The sequence below is a fragment of the Amyelois transitella genome, chromosome 5 (genome assembly GCF_032362555.1).
Source record: "Amyelois transitella isolate CPQ chromosome 5, ilAmyTran1.1, whole genome shotgun sequence".
Lineage (NCBI taxonomy): Eukaryota > Metazoa > Arthropoda > Insecta > Lepidoptera > Pyralidae > Amyelois > Amyelois transitella.
Window position 1 is genome coordinate 4,436,507 of NC_083508.1, and position 24,953 is coordinate 4,461,459.

General features: G+C 32.7%; 2 protein-coding genes across 4 annotated transcripts; both read left to right on the forward strand.

Annotated features, from left to right (window-relative positions):
• Positions 1-28: 28 nt before the first annotated feature.
• LOC106139055 (multiple inositol polyphosphate phosphatase 1) lies at positions 29-5,497 on the forward strand. Of its 2 annotated transcripts, none has more exons than XM_060944361.1 (9): positions 29-282; positions 577-711; positions 975-1,171; positions 1,539-1,664; positions 2,073-2,223; positions 2,603-2,703; positions 2,883-2,992; positions 4,258-4,443; positions 4,606-5,497. In XM_060944361.1, the coding sequence occupies exons 1-9, from the start codon at positions 114-116 to the stop codon at positions 4,787-4,789; spliced, it is 1,359 nt and encodes a 452-aa protein (XP_060800344.1). In that variant the 5' UTR covers positions 29-113; the 3' UTR covers positions 4,790-5,497. The 2 variants fall into 2 exon arrangements, with proteins under 2 accessions (XP_060800344.1, XP_013195848.2); XM_013340394.2 differs by having other exon boundaries at positions 32-282; positions 996-1,171.
• Positions 5,498-12,763: 7,266 nt separating this feature from the next.
• On the forward strand, positions 12,764-24,420 carry LOC106139089 (telomere-associated protein RIF1). Of its 2 annotated transcripts, none has more exons than XM_013340449.2 (12): positions 12,764-12,900; positions 13,318-13,565; positions 13,942-14,178; positions 14,392-14,639; positions 14,806-15,586; positions 16,079-16,269; positions 16,507-16,753; positions 17,142-17,319; positions 17,870-18,087; positions 18,414-21,485; positions 21,766-22,575; positions 23,049-24,420. In XM_013340449.2, exons 2-12 carry the CDS (start codon positions 13,320-13,322, stop codon positions 23,331-23,333), a joined length of 6,513 nt encoding a protein of 2,170 aa, XP_013195903.2. In that variant the 5' UTR covers positions 12,764-12,900; positions 13,318-13,319; the 3' UTR covers positions 23,334-24,420. The 2 variants fall into 2 exon arrangements, with proteins under 2 accessions (XP_013195903.2, XP_013195904.2); XM_013340450.2 differs by having other exon boundaries at positions 14,806-15,388.
• Positions 24,421-24,953: the final 533 nt, after the last annotated feature.

Below are 24,953 nucleotides of genomic sequence, written 5' to 3' on the forward strand. Positions count from 1 at the left end.
TGAATGAATGAATGATATGTTTGAGTGAATGTTTAATTTTTTAATTCATCATTTGTAAACAAACATAAAAAACATAAAATGGTACATATTTACGAAATTCAAAATTAGTAAATATGAATAATTATTTATACACGATCAGTATTTTTATGCTTATTATACAATGCCATTTTAAGTGGTCATTAGCTGAATTAAAATCTAGAAACGACGTTATAAACCACTTGGGTACCCGTACGCCATATAGATTTAGATTTAACAAACATGATGATAGAATTAAATATCCGAGTAAGTTGTATGTAAATTATTATCACAATATTCATCCCAAAGTTATTTGCTTCTCTCAGTACTAATAAACAACTTATAGTCACAAGTTACAATGGTATTGATTAAGAGATAATTGCCTCTTGCCTCAAAGAAGAAGATATGTTGAAGTAGGTACTATGTTTTTTCTAAGCTAGGTACTAGACCAGAATACAGGAAAAAAAATTCAGTTTAGTTCTAACAATACTTTCAATTTTAAGATCTTTATGAAACCTGGGTTCCACATTAAAGACGATTTTATTTGATTTAAACTTTCAGAATGTAAAGACACGAAAATATGGATGATAGTAAGGCATGGAACAAGATTACCAAGCGCTGAAAACATAATGGGAATGTATAATGAACTTCATGAACTAAAGAACCTTATTATACTGCAAAATAAACTGGGGAAAGGTATGTTACAAAGGGATGACACATCTAGTGCAATCCAAGACCTTGTAAGGAACCAATATGCTAAATTTCAAATAAAGAGTTTGAGCTGAGTGTTAATATATTGGTCGGCCAGTATCCTCCTTTATATATTAAACTTTGGCGTGTCCCAATTCCTGTCTTAAGAACTAACTCTATGGATCTTAGTTCTTGAATCAGGGCTTGGTATGTGCCATGGGTTAACATTACTATATAGTTATATTTATTTTTTTTACTTCATTTAATAGAAAATGGGATTTCATTATCAGGAAACTTGAATAAAGAGCAAATAAAAGGATTCAAAGACTGGTCATGTAATTTAAATGTGGAAGAAGCAAAATTCTTGACCTTAGAGGGGAAGGATGAAATGATTTTACTGGCAGAGCGAACACGGAAAAGATTTCCTAATGCTATTAAACATAAATATGACAACAAAACTTTCTTGGTGAGTATTCACATTTTTGTTAACCTCAACTCTATTGCAACAGTAGGTGAAGGTAATAAGTTTGAGGTCTTTAAATACCTACATACATACCATCACGCCTATCTCCCTTTGGGGTAGGCATAGACTATATCTCCATTCAAAATTTCGGTCCATCCACCAGCTGGATAGATGTCACTCATTAATGGTAACATCTCAAATTATACAGAAAATTTCTTACAATACATACATACATATTTATTCTTAAATTTAAACTAAAAATTCATGTTATGTAAAATGATGTGTATTCTGTCATATTATTGACTAATTTATATTGTTTTAAGACTTTTTTAAACATCCCAATTTTTAGTTAAATTACTTTCTATTTCAGTTCCGATTTACTGCAACACAAAGGGCACATCAAAGCGCACGGTATTTCACTCAAGGGTTATTTAGTCATAGTGATGCTCAGAATGTTGAATTTGCACCAGCCACCAAAGTTGATCATGTATTGAGGGTATGGTACATAAAGTATAGTAATAGTTCATCCATAATTTGTCAAAGTTGCACCATTGGTTATTTGTACATATAATTTGATTGACTTTAATAAATACCCTAATGCCATAGATTATAAAAAGATCAACAGATTCTTCCTAATAAGGAATATACTCACTACTATGACTCACAACTATTAACCTTTGCCAACTCTTTGGCTGTAAAACCACAGAGTATAATAGATCAACACATTATAAAAGTTTAAGAGTAGAAAATTATTTTTGTACAGAACTCATCTTGAGTGTTGAGTGAGTTCCCTCTAGATAAACAGTAAAAAAGTATACTCATTACCTATGTTGTCAATGAAAGTCAAAAATTTATATTTTTTTAAATCTTTAAGCTTCTTCTACACTGAGTTGCCATTTTTCAGTTTTACAAACATTGTGACAAGTGGCAAAAGCAAGTTAAGAAAAACCCAGACACTTACAAGGAGCAAGTGTTGTTAGCAAACAGTAGTGAAATGAATCGCACTTTAGAATCGGTTACAAAAAGATTGGGCCTGAGTAGACCAGTCACATTAGGTTTGTAAATTATTCAGCTTGCTTTGCTGTTTGCTACATCATCACAATATCACTTGCCATATCTATAATTTAAATTAAATGAACTATATAATGTCCCAACTATATAATCTTGATCAAATCGGGAATGTCCTGCCGAAATGTCAGGTCAAGTGATGAGCTATGAAGTGAGTGAGTGAGAGTGAGAGAGTTATGAATGTGAATGAAGCAAAAGAGGAAGGGACTGTGGAAGTGATGTAGTCTCTGTCTTCCCCTTCGGGAAAGAGACATGATATGTATTTAGTTTTACATTTAATAGTTTTTATTATTCCTAGAAATATTTTTATCTAGGCGAGGCAAGTGTTGTTTTCTGATTTTTCAAGTTATTTTATATGAATTTCAGATGAGGTGAACCTGATGTATAAGATATGTGGCTATGAAACCTCATGGAACAAGTTCGACGTTTCACCATGGTGCTATGCTTTTGACACGGAAAGTGCAGAGGTAAAGAATGCTTAGTTCTTCTTTATTTGGCAATAAGACATTGGAGTCAGACTACTGAGCAGATGATGATTCAGAATAATGAGCTAGACTTAAAATAAATCAGAGACTAGCCTGACGAGAAACTAACTCAACTATACTATATGTTATATATGAAATAAAAATAAAAAATCTTTTTTCAGATACTAGAATACTATCATGATCTTAAACACTACTGGATGGATGGCTATGGTCACAATCTGACGTATCGTCAAGCTTGCTTGGCATTGCAGACGATGTTCAAGATGTTCAGGTAAGTAAGAAATAATAAGACATTTTTTTATTGCTTGCATGAGTGTGTCGCTAATGAATAGAAAACACCGAGATATATTGCATCTCTTCCTCCTGCCTCTTGACGTGGTTACATCCTCTGAAGGGAAGCCCAGGTTGTGCCCTTTGCAAAGTTCATCTTTATTCTGATTGTATTTTGTATCTATACTAATATTATAAAGCTGAAGAGTTTGTTTTGTTTGTTTGTTTGTTTAAACGCGCTAATCTCAGAAACTACTGAACCGATTTGAATAATTCTTTCACTGTTAGATAGTCTATTTATCGAGGAAGGAATTTCCTACGGGAAACGTCAACAATGCAGGTGAAAGTTGAATGAGTCGGCCATCTGCGAGCTTTCCACGCGAACGCTGCGCAAACCAACAAAGATATAGTAAAACAATGTACTAAAGATGTGAAGTGCTCATTTTTTGCCACAAAAAAGTCCGCGAGAGCATATATCTATCTCTTAAGGTTTACTTACAATAACCACTTTTATGTTCATTTTTTAAGATTATTTTTTCATTATAAACATAAGGTATTTTGAAACCAATTTTCTTTAATTCAGTATTAATCCTTATCCAAATAAATATGTTTATTACTTTCGGCTTTTCATGTAGACTAAAATTGCCATTTACAGTATATAAATCAGACGAATAGGTTTTGAGATATAGTCGTTATAAGCAATTTGCAGCGAAACATTTAATACGGCGAACCAGCGTTCTTTCTAATACGCGTGACCGCCTGACCGCCCTTTGTTGATGAGATTGTTGTTGATTATGAGTATTTAATTGTAAACACAACTGTATTTGATATCACTTAATTTCAATGAAGAAGAAGATATAACTATTTTAAAGTAAAGTAAAGTATCAGCCTGTAAGATCCCACTACTGGGCAAAGGCCTCTCATCTCACTATACGGTCTCCGTTCCGTCGCGGGTAATGATGTGGGCCAAGTCGTCGCCAAGTCGCATAACAATTAGCAGCTAGAATTGATAAAGCCGAGGAGGATGTTTGCAAAAATAAATATGATGCCCAAAATAACTATCCCACGCGGACGAAGTCGCGGGCACAGCTAGTCAGTTGATATGTCCGGTCTGGTCGGAATTTTAAAGTTAAAGAACCAGACATTTTAAAATTGATAATTTCTTGATTTTTCCTACTTGATAATGGTCACAAACGAACCTAGAGATCCTCTGCGACAAGCTCTGGAAGGATAATGATGGAACTAAAAGTTTTGTTTTTCCTTTAGGTCAGACCATGATCCATTTGCAACATTCCTATTTGCTCACTCTGGGACCCTGGTGAAGATCCTCACGCATTTGGAGCTGTTCAAACCGGAGCAACCTCTCACTGCTGGACTGATAGATAAGACGAGACAGTGGAAGGCATCCTACATAGACTGTTTTGCTTCTAATTTGGCGTTTGTATTGTATAAGTGAGTTACGGGTTATAAAAATTTGGCACTTGCTTTCGTTAAATTTTTCGGATGAATTTTATTGCTCTGGATTTCGTTTACGCAGATAAATAACATGCTACCTTCTTCATTCCATTTCAAGCTTTAAATAAAGGATATAACTACATTAAATCGTTTTCGCAGGTGTAAAGATGGCGATCATGTTCTAACGCTCTTTCAAGAGAGACCAATCAAACTTCCAATGTGCGACAAGGAATTATGTCCGTTAAAACAATTAGAGCATTATTTTTATGATTCAATACACAAATGCAACTATGCTGATTTATGTAATCTAGATAAAGAAGAAAAAGATAAAAACAGCCAATGAAGGTTTTAATGAATATTTCATGACAAAAAAATTACCGCTATATTGATGGTCGGCCCTCAGCCGTAATAGTGCATCTGAATATAATGCAGTTATCATAAAACAAGTCAATCCAATAGGTATTCTTTAAACAAATCGACAACTGAAGCTACGCTGAACTACGGTTTTGCATATGATCCTGTGTTTCTGCCTTTGATACAAAATAGCACATAAACAAAATTGTTGTTATGTAATATTACGAAGAAAAGCAGCTGCTTTCTTAAACCGTGCCGCAAATATATCTAGGCGATAGCGTTCGCCAAACTGTACGTAATCAGCGAAGGTTAGCGAAACCCATTTGTTGGCTTCTTGACTTGATGAGTATCTAGCCAGTTCTAGGTGATAACTGTTGGCTCTATGTACCTATATGAACTGATACGAGTTGGTCTGTGCAAGTAGAACGAATAGGTAGGTACAAGTTTTTCGCAAATCCCACGTGAACGTTTGCTGGGGTGAAAAGTACCCTATGTCCTTCTTCGGTAGATAACGCGTGAAGAGACAACAAACAAACAATTTTATTACATAGTTAATACCTTTTGCACGAAAAACTAAAACAGATGAATTTAACTAAGAGTATACCTAGATACTTGTATTACAACGATATTTGCTTGTTAATTACATAAGACAGATAATTGTTTTATAAATAAATAAATAGTTATTTCTTACATATTCTTTTCGTATTTTATTCTTTCCTGAAAAATAGTAAAGTCAAAAACAACATCAGTATCTCAATTAAGAAAGGTTTTCCTCTCTCGAATTTTACCCACTTTCATATTTTCTTGATCTTACGAAATCAGGCTTCTTCTTTGTCGTTATCTTTTCCCACTTTTTACATGGGGTCGGCCTTCGATCAACTATAAACAACTAGATAAACGGTTCCAAGCAAAATAAAACAAAATATTGTCCTCACCTCAATACGTAATTATTATTACGCATATTACTTCGACTATTTGACAAAATCCTATGTCCAAAAACAAGTGTATTGAAAATTGAACCTTAAATGTTTATTAATAAGGCACGCAATCCTTAAAAAACGTAGTTTGGTGTGACATGGTATTAACTCACTGTTTCATTTAGAATTTAGAACAAAGAGGTTAGTGGAGTGGCTTTGTTATTTTAAAAATTTTACCTTCACTCACTTTAACATTTTGATACGAAATGTGTTGCAATAAAAATTGTCTATTGGATATTAGAAGGAGTTTGTTTGGGTGTATGAGTGTTTGAATGTCTGTGATTATGTGTCGATTTGGATGTAAGTAGTTTATTTTTTACTTTAAAGGTAGTTCTTTTGTTTTTTGTCGACTTCTGTGGCCTAATGATCATCTTGCCTGACTGCCAAGTCGGAGGTCTCGGGTTCGATCCCCGGTTTGGTCAATCTGGAAAATTTATTTTTTAGATGTTTGTTTGTAAGTATGTGAGGATGTTTGTTACTCAATCACGCAAATTCTACTGAACAGATTTAGATGTGATTTGGTTTACAGGATAATTACTACCCTGTCTGTCGTATGGATGTCTGATGGAAGAAAGTGTTCAGAACATACGACGGCTCCTTTTTGTGGCTTAAAAAACTCTTCACCTCGGTCTCTGCTATAATAGAAATCCATTCATTCCTTATTATGGCGTTCTGCGGAAAACTGACATACACGTAAATTGTATGTTATTCTGTAAGGTTTTACTTGCGACTTCGTTAGATTCGATTAGAATTTACTAGATAGTCGTGTAATTGATGTAGTATCACCCCCTTACCTACTAAATTTTACTAAATCGTTTTAACAGATACCCATGGACCTAATAATAATAACAGGACAGAGCACTTAGCAAAAATCAAAATATTTTGCTTTTGTAAAATAAACTTTAATTCAAGTATATAAGACATAGTTTAATCTAGCACCGTTTACAGAGGCAAAACGGTCCGAGCAGGATGTAGATAACGGAGGCCGTGTGTCCCTTTCTAACACTTGCCAGACTAAAAAAGACATGGTAGTTAGTAGAAAACATGGGTAAAAAATTATAATTATCATTTCGTAAATTAATGAATTATTAATCAGAGGCAATGTGTAAGTTACTAAATACATTAAAACTCGTTAATGACTAAATATTCCGTAACAATAAATCGTAACTATTATTTAAAATTAGATCATTTAATATTATATTATTGGAAGTATATTTTTTGATTAGGCTGTTAACACTTCGAATGTGTCATGGCGATTCGGCAAGTACCTAATGTTGATTTCCGTGTTCACATTATTTTCAAATTATCATCAGTTTATGCCTATTTACTTCAAAATGGTGAAAAAATGTTGTATAAAATTTTGTAAAAGTGAATCTTATGCAGGTTGTGGGATATCGTTTCACAGGTAAGCCAATCGAAAACAATTTTAAATATTGACAAGTAGGGTGTCCCGGCGATTTATATTTTGTTTGTATTGTACCACGAAAGGCAAACAAGCTTACGAACAATAGACTGTAAATGATAATTGAGTAATTGGGACTATATCATTTAAATATTTTTAAGAACATTTCAGTAGGTACACGTTTAACTACTGACCATTGCAAACTATAAAGTAAATGTTATAATTATTGCAATGAAATACCATGTTACCATGTTGAGTACTATTTCAAAACACATTATTACATATTATTTGTGGTCACAAGCCAGAAAAATATTTTGATTGTGTGATTATATTCCTTTCAGTTTTCCTAAAGATGGAGAAATGAAACAAAAGTGGATAGATGTTATTCCAACGTCGCAAAAAATAACGAAAAACTCCGTTGTCTGTAGCCGTCACTTCAAAAAAGAAGACTTTTATGAAGCTAACTCGCGACAGCTATTAAAAGTAGATATAATACCATCTGTATTTCCATCGGTATGTATGCGAAGCTAATACATATTTAAGCAAGGAACGTCTACTGCTTTAACCCCCGACACAAAAAGAGGGATGTTTTAAGTTTGACCGCTAAATGTGTCTGTGGACGTGGCATCATAGCTCTTAAATGAGGAAACTGATTTAGATGCATTTTTTTTATTTGCTAGCTAATTGTTATGCAATGGTTATTAGCTATGTTTTATCAAAATCAGTTTAAATTTAAAAAATGCGTGGAAAATATTTCATAGCCTAAATTATCTACGGTAATTGATAGATTTAAAGTAATTATTAGCTAAATTGTAGTTTATCGTGAGGCGCTTAAAAATTATACAAAAAAAGTCACAGTCGTTCCAAAGTTAAAGGGAAAAAACTGGGATTTTTAAACGTCTGCGGACGTGACACCATAGCTCTTAAACGGGTAAACTGATTTAGATGTGTTTTTTTTTATTTACTAACAAAATTTTATGCGATGGTTCTCAAACATGTTTTATCAAAATCCTTTTAGTGTTTAAAAGTAATAGACGAAAACTGCGATTTTTAAACGTAAGCTAATCTTTGTGTTGGGGGTTTTTTTTAATTTTCAATTTATAAATTATATGCTTGTTTTATTACCTGGAACGATTTCTAAAATTATTTCTCTGTTAGAAACCTACATTATCCCTGAATGCTATACGCATATAAATAGTACTAGCGTGAGCGAAGCCTCAGGCGGAAAGCTTGTACTTTGTAAAATTATTGTTAGCATAAAAACTACTTAGTTTATTTGTTACTTACAATTAACAATTATTACAAGTAAATAATAACAATAACATTGAATAGAAAGTCATATAGTTTGAGATTTGCACTTATTTGATACTTCTTTTGCAGGTGGAAAATAAAAATATAAATGTTCTGAGTAACATTATTATACATCCAACATTTCAACCTATTGGAGAAAGTTCTTCAGGTACTCCAGGAACCTCAAGAGAATCTTGCAATTCTGATGTCGACACACCACCTGCTAAAAAATTCTGTGGGGACGTAAAAGAAATAGCAGTCCAGACTACCATCAACTGGAGTCCATCAAAAGATATGCTCAAGCGTAAACTAAAAGTTTTAAATCAAAAGTTGAAAAGGCGCGATATTCGTTTGGACAGTTTAAAGTCACTTCTAACAATTTTAAAAAAAAGAAGCAGCAATTTTGATGAGGTTGAACATATGTTAAAAAATAATTTTATGGAAATTCATAAGCAAATGAATAAAGATAAAAGTAACAAAGGCGTACGATATTCAAAGGAACTCAAACAGTTTGCTTTATCTTTGTACTTTTATTCTCCAAAAGCATATCTGTTTCTTAGAAATCACACCATGTTACCTCACCCTGCAACCTTACGCAAAATGTTAGCGACTCACGAGTGTAATGTAGGATTTATGGTTGAAGTTTTCGAATACTTAAAATTGTCGGTATCCGAAAATGATCTCGAAAATGTTGCTTTAATATTTGATGCCATGTCTATTAAATCAGAGGAAGTTTATGATAAACATAAAGATAAAATATGGGGTTATGTAGACTATGCTGGAATTGTACCATATGATTCTGAATGTTTAGCCACAGAGGTCCTTGTTCTTCAGATTGTGTCATTTAAACGCAAATTCAAATGTCCTATCGCTTACTTTTTTATTGACAAAATTTCAGCTTCAATACAGGCACAGTTATTAATCACAGCAATTAACATGTTATATGATATCGGTATAACTGTTCGAAGTCTTACATGTGATGGGACTGCTAGTAACATGGCCACATATGAAAATTTGGGATGCAGTTTCAATTTTCCAGAAATTATTACAAACTTTAAACATCCAAGGAAAGAAACTAAAATTCATTGTATATTCGATCCTGTTCACATGCTCAAATTATGTCGTAATGTATTTGCGGAAAAAAACTTAAGTTCTGGAAATGGGCAAATTGAATTCAATTTTGTCAAAAAATTACATGATTTGCAAGATAAAGAGGGTTTAAAACTTGCAAATAAAATAAACGCTGCCCATATTAACTTTATGGGTAAGAAAATGAATGTGAAACTGGCCGCTCAGACTTTGAGTGCGTCGGTTGCAAATGCTATAGACTTCTTACGTGTTAGCAATAATGATGAATTCAAGAACAGCGAAGCTACTACTGAATTTATCAGAACTATTGATAGAGTTTTCGATGTCTTAAATGCCAAATCTCCTTTAGGAAAGGGCTTTAAGTCCCCATTGCGGCTTAATAATAAAGAATATTGGATGAGAATCTTCACTGAAACCCGAGAATACTTATCAAAGCTAAATGTAGAAAACAAATCGATTCTTTTACATCGGCGAAAAATGGGAGTTTTAGGATTCATAGTGGATACATACAGTGTTACTAACATAGCCATGGATCTTTTAGTTGAAAACAGTTTAAATTATTTCTTGCCTTATAAAATATCTCAAGATCAGTTGGAAATGTTCTTTTCTTGTGTCCGAATTCAAGGCGGTGGTAACAATAACCCTAATGCCTTACAATTTAGGTTCGCTCTGAGGAAATTACTCTATCGTAATAGTATTAAGCCGAGTATGAATGCTAACTGTACTGACGATGAGTTTGAATTATCCCCAATTTTGGAATTCCGTAGTGAGAAGCGATCTGTGATTGAAGCTCAATCGTCTGATCCTCATGAAGAAGAACAATTAGATGCTTTAATGTATTACGTTGAGTCAACTACCATTTCCGATTACAAGATGAATGTCTTGTATTATATAGCAGGTCATTTTGTAAACAAGATGTTAGATAAAATTTCATGCCAGTACTGTCACGATGCTTTAGTGATTGCTAAGGAACATTTTGATCACACATATTTCGTAGATATTACGAATTTCTCATCTTTTACAGCCTTTGTAGATAAAGGCAGCTTAAAATATGTATCTCGCTTTGCATTTGAAGTGGTAAAGAATGCTGAAAAATTGTTCCTTTCAGAAATAGCAAATGGTTCTATAAAAGATATAAGAAAAAATAAAATTTTGATGTCTTTAAAGCAAATGTTTCTCACAAAATTTAATAATTTGTTCTTACACCCTATTGAAAATTATGAAGAACCACATGAGTTACAGCTGGTAAAAACAATAGCTAATTATTATTTAAATTTAAGAATATTTAATCATCTGAAATCGAACTCATTGAAGAATTTAGGCAGTAAGATAGGCCTGCGTCAAAAACTCCACAAAACAATTTTATTTAGTCATGTGTGATTTTTATAAAAATCTATGTACAATCATAGTTTTCTTTTATTCAACTTTTTTGTTCACTATCCCTATCCTATTTTACTCATACATACATACATACCATATGTATCACGTCTATATCCCTAGCGGGGTAGACAGAGCCACCAGTCTTGAAAAGACTGATAGGCCACGCTCAGCTGTTTGGCTTAGTGATAGAATTGAGATTCAAATAGTGACAGGTTGCTAGCCCATCGCCTAAAAGACGAATCCCAAGTTTATTAGCCTATCCCTTAGTCGCCTTTTACGACATCCGTGGGAAAGAGATGGAGTGGTCCTATTCTTTTTTGTAATGGTGCCGGGAACCACACGGCACTGCCGGGAACCACACGGCACTCTTCAATCTTTAATAAGTACATTTTTGATACCTAAATGAGTAGTCTACCTATTAAAATATAATATTATACAAATATACTTTGTTCCACGAAAAATCAATATCATGGACACTTTAATAGAAAGAAACAAATAGCCTCTGTACTACCCATCCTACTTGGACCGTCTTTTAGTCAACAGTGCTCAGTCCTGTTATTATTATTACGTCCATGCAGATACCTATTTCAGATAACATTACATATTTCCATTCACCTCATTAAATAATTAATCAACCGAACTAAATCACAAACATAAAAATAAAAAAGTGCCGTGTGGTTGCCGGCACCAATACAAAAAAGAATAGGACCACTCCATCTCTTTCCCATGGATGTCGTAAAAGGCGACTAAGGGATAGGCTTGCAAACTTGGGATTCTTTTTCAGGCGATGGGCTAGCAACCTGTCACTATTTGAATCTCAATTCTATCATTAAGCCAAATAGCTGAACGTGGCCATTCAGTCTTTTCAAGACTGTTGGCTCTGTCTACCCCGCAAGGGATATAGACGTGACCATATGTATGTATGTATGTATAAAAATAAAACAAAGCGACTCCACAACTTTATGTTCCTAGGTGAGTATCATGAAGCGCGGCGACAAAACTATATTTGTTTCGTTTACTCTTTAATATTTGTTGACCGCAAGAAAGAGATAGGCGCGGATAGTGCTAAATGCCGAGTACCGTTAAGTTTTAAATATTTAATAAAATGATTTGATAGAAAACCAACAGCTAACTTATACTATTAAGTGCGATTACTTTAAAACTGAATTGTACTTAAATGAAATAGGAAACGCCATCCTTTTGAGCGCAATTCTTGGACAATTTTTACACTTTTTAACAGAGCACTTCGTCATTGTGCGACGTTGTCACTCGTGGACGGACGAAACGAGACTAGCCGAGAACGAGAACTTTACTCACTTGAGCGTTGAGTAGAGTTTTGCCTCGGACACTTTTTTAGCGGGATTGTAAGTCTAGTTGTTTATAGTACGTCAATGGGGTCAGCACAGTTTTTTTCCAATTACTACTGTCAGTTGCCATCTCACTGGTCACTTCCTTTCTATTCATACTATCCTTTACGCCGTCCATCCGTCCATCTCTTTTTCAGTCTTATTCTTCTTAAATCTTTCACTTCTGTATTATTTATTAAGTTTTGACCTTCCTTTCTTTTCATGTGTCCGTACCAACCCAGCTTATTACCATTCATCTTTTCATTTATTGACGCTACTTTCGTACTTCCTGTTATGTACTACAAATCCATCTTAACATTCGAATTAAATTTTCATAACATTTCATTAAATTTTGTTTATCAATTATTTCTTAAATTATCAATTTGAATCGGAATCGGAACAAAGAATAGATCCCGACCGACAACAGAGTTTAAAAGGTAAAATGTCAAACTTATTTCGCGCCAGAAACGTGCTAAACGTCAAATTGAATTGTGTCCGTGTCAATAAAAAAAGTCGAAAAAATGTTATCTTTATATAAAGAAATATCTACTTTGTTAAATAAGAAGCCCTGTATAACTTATTATTTTTAATTTAGTTGGATATTCAGAAAAAGCAGGTAAACTGCACATCATTTGATAATTGTTTAATTTGCACTATGTACTTACATTATCGTGTCAATAAAACAAAGACGCCGACGCATTCTCTACCAGACTGCATTCTGCATTTAACATATTAAATTTAAGTATATAACAATATTAATCTATTTCATTAATTTACTATACGTATGTACATACCGCATTTCATTTTCACTATAGTTGTTATAATGTCAGATTGTCAGAAATTTTATAGCTATATCCAGTTCTTTTCAAAATTGTACTAACGCTATTTCTACCTAATTAGTGGCTGTGGCTACTGGCTTTGATTATTATATAGTTTGCTCGTAACATCCTTACTTATTATGGAATAGTACCCATCATACCGTACCAACGTAGTAGGTAAATGTAGTAGTTTAAAAATAATACATCTATTTCAGCCATGCCTGAAGACATGGGTACAGAACTTAAAAAGGTTCTAGATGTCTTAGAAGATGACACATTTGACACACCAATATTAAGACATCAGAAATACAAAGTGTTACAAAATGTATTAGACAGTGATGCAGAATTAAACTTAACTGATATACAAAGAGTGCTAGCTGTTTGCTCTCATAACATAAAGGATGATAAGAAATATAGTGGCCATTCACTAAACATTATTTCTTCAATTCTAAAAAGAATTAAGGTGAGACGGTTGTTCTTATTAAAGCAGATATATGCAAGTAGTTAACAATTTTAGTTCTTATTTTTTTATTCATTTAATTGTCCACTAAATCAGGATAGATTTTGCATATTACTTACATACATAAAATTACACCTCTTTCCTGGAGGGTTAGGTAGACACAACCTCTTTGCACTTGCCAAGATGAACACAGCATACTTTTTTTATGCTTTTTTAATATTCATAATAACTTAATTAATACTATAATGCAAGAATACTCTTTATCTCACCTTTTAGCAGGACATCTTCATTCTGCTTATTCACCTATTAATTAAATCTCACAATAATTTATCTTGGTGCAAGTTCCACCTATTTTATAAAACTTGCCTTGCATTTTCAGACAGGCCAATTTGCAACAGTACCTGATCTCTTGCCATCAGCATTAGCAATCATTAAAATAATGAAAACCACAGTTTTGGTAAGCAAAGCTGAGTCTTTGCAGAACTTGTGCTTTGATACACTCATGTTATACCCTGATGAAATACTGGTGACTATTGCTACTTCACACATAGCGGATGTGATTGAACTCTTTCAACTGTACTGTCATCAAAGAGTGTCTACGGATGCTAGATTGTTGGTAAGTATGCATATAATCCCAATGTCAAAAGGTGGTGCCATAAATATATTAATCATTTTGTGCTTGAACAATAGAATATTTTCTTACCTATTTTGGATTGAAACCAGTTTGCCAGTCCAGCAAGAGTTTCGGGACAAGCACTAGTTGTGTTCATCCCAGGTTTGATAATATAATAAATAAATATAATAAATATTTCTGGTTTTTCATTTACAGCCTAGTGCTTTATTGACAAAGCTGCTTAAAATACTGCCACAAGAAAAAAGAACAATATTTGTTAAGGATAACATTGCGACTTGGTTCACAAAATTTATACCATCAATTTTGAATTCAGAGTTGTGTGGTTTGAATAATGTTAAACATTTTGAAGCTCTGGAGTTGTTGGCAGAGGAATTGCAGCTTATTGAATATTCTGATAACCCACACTGGTGTATACTATTTGGATGTATTTATAACCCAAAAAAGTAAGTATGTGCACCTATATTTAATTAAAGGTTCATAAAATTTGGAATTAATTATCTGAGGTTAATAAACAAATAGTTTTTTGATAATTTCTATAGCAACAGCTAGTAAAAAATTAAAGCATGCAAGTGGTTGAGTTGGGTTTTATGGATTCTTGTTTTGTTTTAGATATCCGCTTATCATGAAAAGCCTTTTAGATGCTGGCAATCCCTATTGGAACAGATTATGGATTGCCTTTATAAAATTGTTAAAAAATCAGATCACACGTAGCAATACGCAAGGAAGCCCTATCAATGCACTTTTACCAGTTGTGGAATCGGCATTTAAAATGGATGTACCAAATAGATGCCGAGCATTTAAATGTTGGGAAGTGCTCATAGACAATTTTTCTAAAGAAACCAATGAGGTTTATATAGCCAAGAGATTAAAGCTGTTAATAATACCGCTCCATTCAAATAACGCTAAAGTGGAGGAAACTGCAATAGCCAAATTGAACACATGGTGGCATTTGATTAGACAGTTTCAAAAGAAATTAAATAAATTTTTTGATTCTGTTGTAATAGCTTTTTTGAATTTCTGCTTTGGTAAGAATGTTGTGACACCGAAAGCTAATTTTGTACCTGGATTGATCTCGAATAAAGTTAAGAAGATGTGCATTGAAGCTTTCATTAATATTGCTGGTCATGTGGGCTGTTCCGGATGCTGTAGTGTACCTGGATTGGATGTTAAACTGATGAATACTCAGGAGTTGGTATGTTATTGGAATAACTTTGCATACTGCCTTCGTATTGTTATAACTATAGCTGCAGATAATGCAGTTGGTGTGACAACACAACAGGTGCAATGCTTGTGGAAGTCCTTTGTGTTGACTATTGGAGAGTTGCCCGAAAACAATGTCAGAAGAGACATATTTAATGAGTTACTGTCGGTGCTGGAAAATTTGACACAGGTTAGTTAAAAGATATAACCACAGAATATATGAAAGGACTAGAAATATTATAACAGACAAAAGAATAGCATGCTATTTTTGTTTATATATAGTTGCCCATATAATAGATAGATATATGAACCAGGTATATATTACTAGAAAGTCTTTTTCTGTGGTATGTTTATTTCATATAATAATAATAATAATAAATGTATTTATTCAAGTGACCATTGACTCATTTTTGTTAGTCATATGCAAAGGTAAATAATTTTATGTTTTTGAGGTATGCCGTCATTGACTGATTAACATGTATCATGTTTTCCTTTTATATGTTTTAAATGTTTTGCTATAGTGTACTAAATGTAGCTTTCAGTGGACTTTCCGAGTCACGTGAATATCAACTTAATCTACTTCTTCAAGTATTAACAAATTTGTTTATAATAAGCAACAAGCTTGTTTTAAAGAAATTATGCTCTTTAAATATGGTAGGTACTTATCATTTATTTATTCCAGGTTGGTCAAAATGCTGATGATGCTGGAAACATTCAGTTGCCAAGTGTGGTACTAAATTTAATTTTTACATTATTCACTAATGACAACAAGAAAATTATGTCTCTTCTCACTTCAATGCAAGCAAATGAGGGTCCAATGTTTAAAATTTTGTCCATAATTTTAGGACCAATATCAAAATATCTATATGATAAGTAAGTTCGTTTTATTACAATTATTCTTCAATTTCTTGGTATTATATATAGATAAGATAAGAATTAAAAAAACAATAATATCTTTTAACACTTACAAATGTTATATGTATAAAAAGGGAACAATTTTATGCACCAGTGCTTAAAACAATAGAATACCTATTTAGGAAAAAGAATACGACTTGGCAAACCACTTTTCTGCCTGTTTTTTTATTTGTATTTGTATATTTTATATTCCAGGAATGATAGTGCAGGTTCAGTTAGCAAGTTGAAACCTGTTACAAATTGCATTTTGAACGAAAAAGTGTGTGATGTGAGCAATATTGTTGATGATTGGTTGATGAAGAATTTATCACCCAATGATAATACACTCACGATATGGACCGCCTTAGCTCAATCAATACACGAAAATAGTACTAAAAAAGACACATTGAATCTGAAAAACATCTTATTGTGGCCTTTGCAAAACATGGGCAGATTAACTGATGTTAGTATGTTTATTTTATGTAGTTTATATTTTGACTAGTAAAAATTATAATTTAATGAGCCCAGACCCCAAGGCTTAATGGCAGGCGGTATAACTGGGAGCACGCCAAGATGAGAGAGATATTAGTAATATTTAATGCTGTCTAGCAGTCTATAATAAAGAATGGCACAAAGTATCCCTTTTCACTTTCATCACACATTGATATCATGAAATTTGAATTATACAAAAAAAACTTTTTGTTTGTTTAGTTGAAAACTTTTGATTGCGCAGAAAAATATGAAATCATACAAACATTCTTAAAATTGTTAAATTATAAAATATTAGTATATCAGTATTAAATTTTGTTGCGTTTATTTTATTGTGAACATATTTTTTTTTTATGTTTCAGCTCGAAATGGCATCATCGGCTTGGTATAATCTATATATTTTGGCTTATACAAACAACAGCAGTGTCGATCACGAAATCTCGAAATTAATTAAAACCATGAAAATCACAGACAATAATAAAGTTTTTGCGCTAAATGCGTCACTAGCCATTTTGAAATTAAAATTGGTACAAAGCAATAGTGAGTTCTCTACCTTTTCTTAAATATTATTGAGAGTGTTTGACTTCGAAATGTGCAGTAAATGATTAGAAAAGGCATTCTTAAAGTAATCTATAGAAAGTTGAATAAGCATAAGACTCTACCCAAGACCCTCTCATTGTAATCTTGATGACTATAGTTGCTATCTATTGACCATTGTAAAAACAGTGAGACAGTATTGACTTTCACAGCAAAATTATTGCATTTTAATTTGATCTATTTAAATTTAACCAGTAGTATAGAAGTTATTTTTGCTCTTTAATTTTATAAATAAAGAATTACGTTTTAATATTTTAATAATGCGATAGTTTTGTTTGGTCTTTTATAAGTCGATTTACGTTAATCTGATTTGTGAAGTTTAATTTCAGAGAATTCGTCTTATTGAATATTTAAAACTTAATGTGGCAACTTGGGTATGGCTTATCACTTTTGTAGATCTTTTGATGACTCTTTAGTAATATGATACTGCACAAAGTTAAATAGATTTAATGTATTGTAAGGATTTAACATTTCTAATAATATTAATCATTAGTTTCAGGAAATAACTTTGAGGAAGACATACATGTAATTAAGGATGCTATGTCAAAGTTAGAAGATTATATATGCATCGGAGAAATCCTTCTAGTTCTTGTAGATACCCTCATACTTTTAACAAGTAAAATTGCAGAAATTCCCAATGATAATGCCTCGGAACATGCACTTATAACTACAATCAAAATTTTGACTTTTTTGAAACAACAATCACCAGATGTAAGTAATACAACTTACATACTTACATATGATCACGTCTATATCCCTTGCGGGGTAGACAGAGCCAACAGTCTTAAAAAGACTGATAGGCCACATTCAGCTGTTTGGCTTAATGATAGAATTGAGATTCAAATATGACAGGTTGTTGGCCCATCGCCTAAAAGAAGAATCTCTGGGAAAGAGATGGAGTGGTCCTATCGTTTTTCTATTGGTGTCAGGAACCACACGGCACAGTAATACAACTTACAACTTACAGCACACAATGCTTATTAATTAATTTCTTTTAAATATTTTTGCATATTTGTTATTATTTCTTTTTGTTCCAGGTTGTCAAAGGATTACTTCAATTTATAGAGCAAGTACACAAAAATATTCGTTCATTTCTTAAAAATACGAGTTCTTCACAATTGAAACAAAAAATTATAAATGAATTGGTAAAATACGCAACACTTGATAGTAAACACCAGCATACAGAAATCACCCTTTTTGTTAAGTCATGTCTGGGTGAGGTAGAAGAAACTGATAAATCGTTTTACACAAGTATGGAAACAATCTTAAATAGTTTAGAAAAGCAAACAGACTTTAAGAAAAATATTAATTTTACAACACCAGTCACTAAAGCTATAACTAGAAAAGCAAAGAAGAGGGAAGCTAGCATAGTAAATACTGTAGTTGAGAATGGGGAAGAGTATGTTGTAGTGAAGTCAAATTGGAAATTCAATCCTAGAAAATTGACCGAAAACCAGAAGGAAAAATTACAAAGAAAAAGAGAAGATATACCAGCTCTCTATCAAGATTTATCTCAGTCTCAAGATGAGTTTAAAATGATAACATGGAAAACCGATTCCCAAGATAGCTCAACAACAAATAGTTCAAAATCAAGTTTAAAAACTGGCGAACAACCGGCTTCTATTCTTAAATTTATGCCTAGTTCGGATGTTGTCCCTAAAATAATAGAAAATATTTTCGCTGAAAGTACTCCCAAATCTGACGAGACAAATGAGACAGTTCATGAAGCTAAAAAGAAATTAGAAGAAGATAATACGCTAAAATTGAAACAAATGTTAAACAAAGATACAAAATCGCCTCGTGTAGCTTTAAAAGATAGAGTTTTTAGGAATGTGAGAAATTTAATAGAAAAATCATCACTTACATCAAATTGTAAAGATTTATCACACAGTTTAATTCAAATAGAAAACGTCCCTAAAACACCAGTCGCCACAGAACTAAACGTTGCTAAAGAAATTAACTCTGCTCCATCAAAAATTAACACAGAAAGACCATCCCGTGTGAAAAGAAAACCAAAAAAATTTGATGACACTGAGTTGTTTGGCTTGAAAAAACGAAGAAATTCTTCAGGTCTAAATGATTCACAAGTTACAAACGAATCTCAATCTCAATCGGACGATGATGATGATAATGTTAAAGCCAACAAAAGTGTAGACTTAGCTTTTAATAATGAAACGCAGACAAATGATGTCAAATCTGAATTGAAAATATGTGACGAAGATTTGAATAAATCTAAAGAAGTAGTTCAGAGTGGTGTTGTCTCTTTGCATGAAAATGAGATTGGTATTAATGATTCTAATGATAATGGTAAAAATGATCCATTTAAAATTGCAGTAACAATGATTTCCCAAACAGAAAAAGTTGATGACACAAGCTCAAAATGTGCACAGGATAAAAAATCGTTGACAACTCCAAAATCGGTAAGGAAGAAAGATCCACAAGAGACTTCGTCTAAAAAAAACACTCTTAAGAGATCTAGAATTGAAAAGGAATTGGCAATAGATACTGTTGAAGGCCATCCATTTTTGAAAACAAATACAGGTAAAAGATTAACTAGGAAAAATCTTATCAATTCTACCACCAGGAGAACCAGTTTAGTTGATAAAATGAATAAATCTATTAAAACTCCTATTAAACAAGATAAGAAAAAAGATAAAGAAAAGACTAAAGATGGCTCAGAAAAAGAGAAAACTAAACACGTATCTGCTTTCGATAAAGTTGAGAATCTGCAAAATGAGAATGGAGTAGGAACAGAAAAGGAGATGATAAAAGATGATTCTCCGAAAAACAAAGAACTACCACAAGACAGAAGTGTTGAATCCATGGAAAGTGGTCCTTGCTCAGAGGATATAATCGAAAGTTCTCAAGATTCAACAGTGACTACCATAAGTGTTAAATCAGCAAAACCAGTGAATAAGAAACCATTAGTAGTTTTAGAAAATCTTCGTTCACTTGATGAATATGTCGGGAAAGAATTAGAAACTCAAAATTTGTTGGAAGTAGATGCTCCAAATGTAACATTTAATGAGAATAAAGAAGAAACTAAAGAGGATATAGAAATACCACAGAATAAAACTGCTGAAGAAGTTCATAACGAAATAGATTTAACTGAAACTATGGATACAGAGCCTTTTGATAGTGAAATTGTAGATGAGATTATTGTGATACATGACGATGCCCCTATAATATCTCTAGATACAGACTTTAGTGTCGTGGGACCAGAAACACAGGCACTTGCAGAAGCCGATACATTGCCAAATAGTATTGATGATTCTGCAGAAATTCCGACAGATAAATCTGTTGTTGAGTTAAATAGAAGTACAGTTGATAAATCAGATTTAAATAAATTGAATATGGAAAATGACATCAAAGCGCAAGTTGTTACAGAATGTAATAAAATTGATAAAGATGTAGACATTACTGTACACGAAACAATAGAAGTACCATCAGAAAAAGATAATGACGCATCTTCTCCATTCAGAGATGATGTTCAAAGAAAACAGGATTTCTTAGATAATACATTTGAGATATCGCCTATCAAGACTATGAGTCCTGATAGAGATAAAAAATCACCATCGCCAGAAACCAGTAATGATTATGTTGTTATTAAGTTGTCTTCGCCAGTGCAAAGTAATGGGGAGCCATTTGAGAAGTTCGATTCGCCGGAAATATTTACTGAAGAGAAGATATCGCCAGAGAAACGGGATCAATCGCCCCCCAGAGATGCTGTGGCTGTAAATACAAGCCCGAGTTCAAGTTTATCTTTAAAGAAACATCGACCTCAAGTAAGAAGTGGCGGTCGCGCTGCGCAAATGTTGGGTCTTTGCGTGCCTGATCGATTACAGACCCTTAAAAGTTCTGAAAGGTCAGATCTTGAGGAACCTAAAAGGAATAGTAGTACATTGTCTACACCTGCAAGAAGGAATTTGAGAATGTTATACAATTCTGTCGCCGATAATGGTGAAAATTTAGAAGACAATGAAGACAGTGAGAATTTTTTGAAATTAAAAAGATCTTTGCCTACAGCAGATAGTAGCCCATCCGTACCTATACTGAAAAGGAAATTGGTTGATATTACTGACGAGGCTACAGTTTCCCCTGCCAGCAAAGTAAGTGTATTATGTATTAAGTATAAAATTATTAGTTCTTAAAGCAAAAGATTACTTGCAGTTATTGCGATATAATTCAGTGGGAGATTTAGAATTATAAGTTGTGTTATTCGTTAAAGCTATTCTGGCCATTGTTGCTCATGCCATCCTTCATCTCCAATTCAAAGTGAAAATGCATGAATTACTTGTGGCTAAAATATTAATTATCAAGGAGCTATTGTTTGTGTGGATATTTATCCATGTAGGTATATTTTGTGTAAATTCTGTTTTAACTTTACAGAGGAAACGAGTTAGCTTTCACGACCCTCCAGTATCAACCACAATATCGGTACATAAGTATATAGAACCCTGTGGCATTAGATCTCCGCAAAACTCTGCACTGAAGCGTCAAGAGAGACAATTGAGGTCACAGTCTAATATGAAGTCTCAAAAAAAACTTGACTCTGTATTTAAGTTGGATACAGTTCTAAACAAGGCTGTTGAAAGTTTTGACGACTCTGAAAAGAATTTGAGCTCAGAAGATACTCAAATGACTTCTTTGGATGAAACTCCAGTGGCAGAAATAGTCAAGACCAGTGATCTTAATGATACAGACCCAATATGCCCTGATTTAGTTCATTGTACTGACCCGATAGATGCTATCGCTTCAGAGTTATCCTCTCCAGCCACAAAGTTAATGTTTTTGAAGGAATTAGAGGGTAAAATTGTGACAATCGGTGATCTGGCAAAGATGACCGAACTGGAAGTTAATAGGTTATGTATTAAGGCTCCTAAAGTAAAGATAGCAAAGAAGGTTTTGACTGATTATGCTTTGAAGATGGTTCTTGTGGATCAAGAAAAACAAATTGTACATGAAGCAATTGAAATGCAAGAACCGCCTAAAGAAATTGTACCTGAGACTCAAAGATGTGATGCTGAAATGCAAACTAATAATGTAGTGTATAGTGATACGGAAATGCAGACAGATATCAAAGACTTTGCGTCGGTGGATATGCAAACTGATAATAAAGCCACAGCACAGAGCTACACGCAAACAATACAATCTGGAAGCAATTCGACGGAATTTGTAATTGCGTCGTGTCTGACTGAAGTACGTATATTTCTAAATTTGATATATTTTTTGTAGAAATTTTGTCAAAGGGCATTGCCGATTGCATTTGCTGCCGTCATGTCGTCAGCATGTAAATGATTTCATGCTGCAAAATATTTGGCATAGTTTTAAGGTTGGCTGTTTAATGCATGAGAATTTGCAATTTGACGTTCATTGTTGAATTTTCGTTAAACCATTCCTTTCCGGAAACCGCACGGCAAAAATATACATTCAAATAGTTACATCTATCACTTGCCCACGTTCAGTTCAGCAAAAATATAGTTTAAAAATATTTTTAATTTTCTCTATTTTCACTTACTCATTTCTTCTCTTCCTAAAAGGTCTAAGGCATCTGAAATATTCATAGATTTTTCATAGACCTGATAGCAAATTTTGATCGAATTTAGTATTGATGTCGTAGACTTGCAATTCATTCTAACGAATTTATTTTAAATTTTTATTTTATTTTTCAGCGACCAGATTTCATTGAAGAATTGAATAAAAAACTGCCAGATACATCGAAACAGGAGATTGTAGATAGCGTATCATTCGATGTTCTCAAAAATTCATTCCTGAATAAAATCACCCACGACAATAGTTCGGGTGTAATAAATGATGTATTAGAAAAGACTGTATCTGGTGATACAGATTTGAGGCGTTTCCAAACATATCTCAGTAAAACATATAAGCCTAGAGAACTTATCCTATTTTGCAGTGAGTTATTGCACAAGATACATGATAAATCTATGCTCAAATGAGATACAATATTTGTATGCATATACATAGGTTTAAATGATTTATTTGAATCGTAAAGTTTACCATTGACATATCTTTTTAAAGATGGTATTAAATATGTCATAAGGGGAAAGATCAGAAACGCCTAAATTGGATTATCCTAAAAAATACGATATTTAAAGCTTTATTCCAGTTAATTACAAATTTGTTGTACAAATTTTAACTTGTTTGATCGTCGAGTTCCAATTGCTTTATTGGAATAAATCTTGAAATATATGTATACGTACATTTTATGTTTAATCTTTAATTGTTAGCATTATTAAAGTTAATTATTTCGTAAGTAGGATTAAGAAAACAAAAACAAATGTTATCAAAAATTATTTATTTCATAAAACAAGATCATAATATTTACAATATCAGTCATGATTCGTCGACCTTTTGGTCATACAAATTAGTTCATCCATACAAACCTCTTATTACCACGAAATGCAATGGCGATTATCCTATATTGTATGAATGAATCTCTATTGTGAAGTGGTAAAATAGTAAGTAACATTATGTCGATAGAGTCTACATGCGTGTGAATTCTGTAATTTATTTTATAGAACGAACGAACTTACATCGAGGGTTCGTACGCAGTCAGCAGCCATTATCAGAGTTCTTTTTAAGTGTCTATTTCATGTAATCAATATATCTAGAAATTTACCTTCACTTATTTCAAAGTGTGTCCTTGTCTTGTCTTTTGGTAATTTTTCTAAACGCAAGAATGGAAAAAGTCTTGGAAAATTTGTTTTACTTGATTAGCTCTTTTTGGAATTGCATCAGGTCTATAATAGATGAAATTTTCAACATCACCTGACGCGTGTCAATGAATCTTTATGTGAATCTGAATTTGAATGTTGCTATCAGCGTGTAAACCCTATCAAACAAGCGAAATCACGAAATATATTTTTTACATGGCAGCAAGATATATCACACAAATATTTACAGGAAACAACTATAGACAAGTAACCTTAAAGCTTTAATATATAACACCAAGACACTTAGCTTATGTATAACACACTTATATGTACACAATCGAAAGAAAATAACTTAAAATCAGAGTTTGTATCACACGTTCTAAAATGTTCTATAAATTATTATTATGAGATGTCAACAAAAATCTGCCAAATTTTAGTTTTAGTGTTAAGAGAACAGTCTGAAATACTTTGTAAATACAGGGCACTAAATAAGACTCAATGTTTAAATATTTGAGTAAGAATTTGTTTTTAATTGATACAACCGATATTTGTATTTGTTTAGTAGAGTTCATTAGGAACCCAAAAAACGCCGCGTCGTAGGAACTACTAGTATTTTTTTTAATAAATTATGAAAAAGAAATTGTATTTTATTTTATCGTTTGTTGGACATACTGCAAAAATTCATTATTAAAAAAATAATACCACGGAGTCCTATCTAAATCATATTTAATTGCTTAATCTACACATGGATGAACGAGTAGTTCGGGACAATAGATTTTTCTAGATATTGTTCCTACATTGTTTTAATTACTAACTATGGTGGTATTCCCATGTTTACACTAAGATTTATAAAAAACTATTTAGTTAATTTTGCATATTTGGAAAAAAATAAAGCCAGGATTC

Excerpts from the sequence above, each read along its gene's own strand:
- LOC106139055 (XM_060944361.1), top strand. The coding sequence starts at position 114 with ATGAATAATTATTTATACACGATCAGTATTTTTATGCTTATTATACAA. Across the intron at positions 2,224-2,602 it reads GAGTAGACCAGTCACATTAG|ATGAGGTGAACCTGATGTAT; the intron begins GTTTGTAAATTA and ends TATGAATTTCAG. Across the intron at positions 2,993-4,257 it reads ACGATGTTCAAGATGTTCAG|GTCAGACCATGATCCATTTG; the intron begins GTAAGTAAGAAA and ends TTTTTCCTTTAG.
- LOC106139089 (XM_013340449.2), top strand. The coding sequence starts at position 13,320 with ATGCCTGAAGACATGGGTACAGAACTTAAAAAGGTTCTAGATGTCTTA. Across the intron at positions 16,270-16,506 it reads TCAAAATATCTATATGATAA|GAATGATAGTGCAGGTTCAG; the intron begins GTAAGTTCGTTT and ends TTTATATTCCAG. Across the intron at positions 21,486-21,765 it reads CAGTTTCCCCTGCCAGCAAA|AGGAAACGAGTTAGCTTTCA; the intron begins GTAAGTGTATTA and ends TTAACTTTACAG.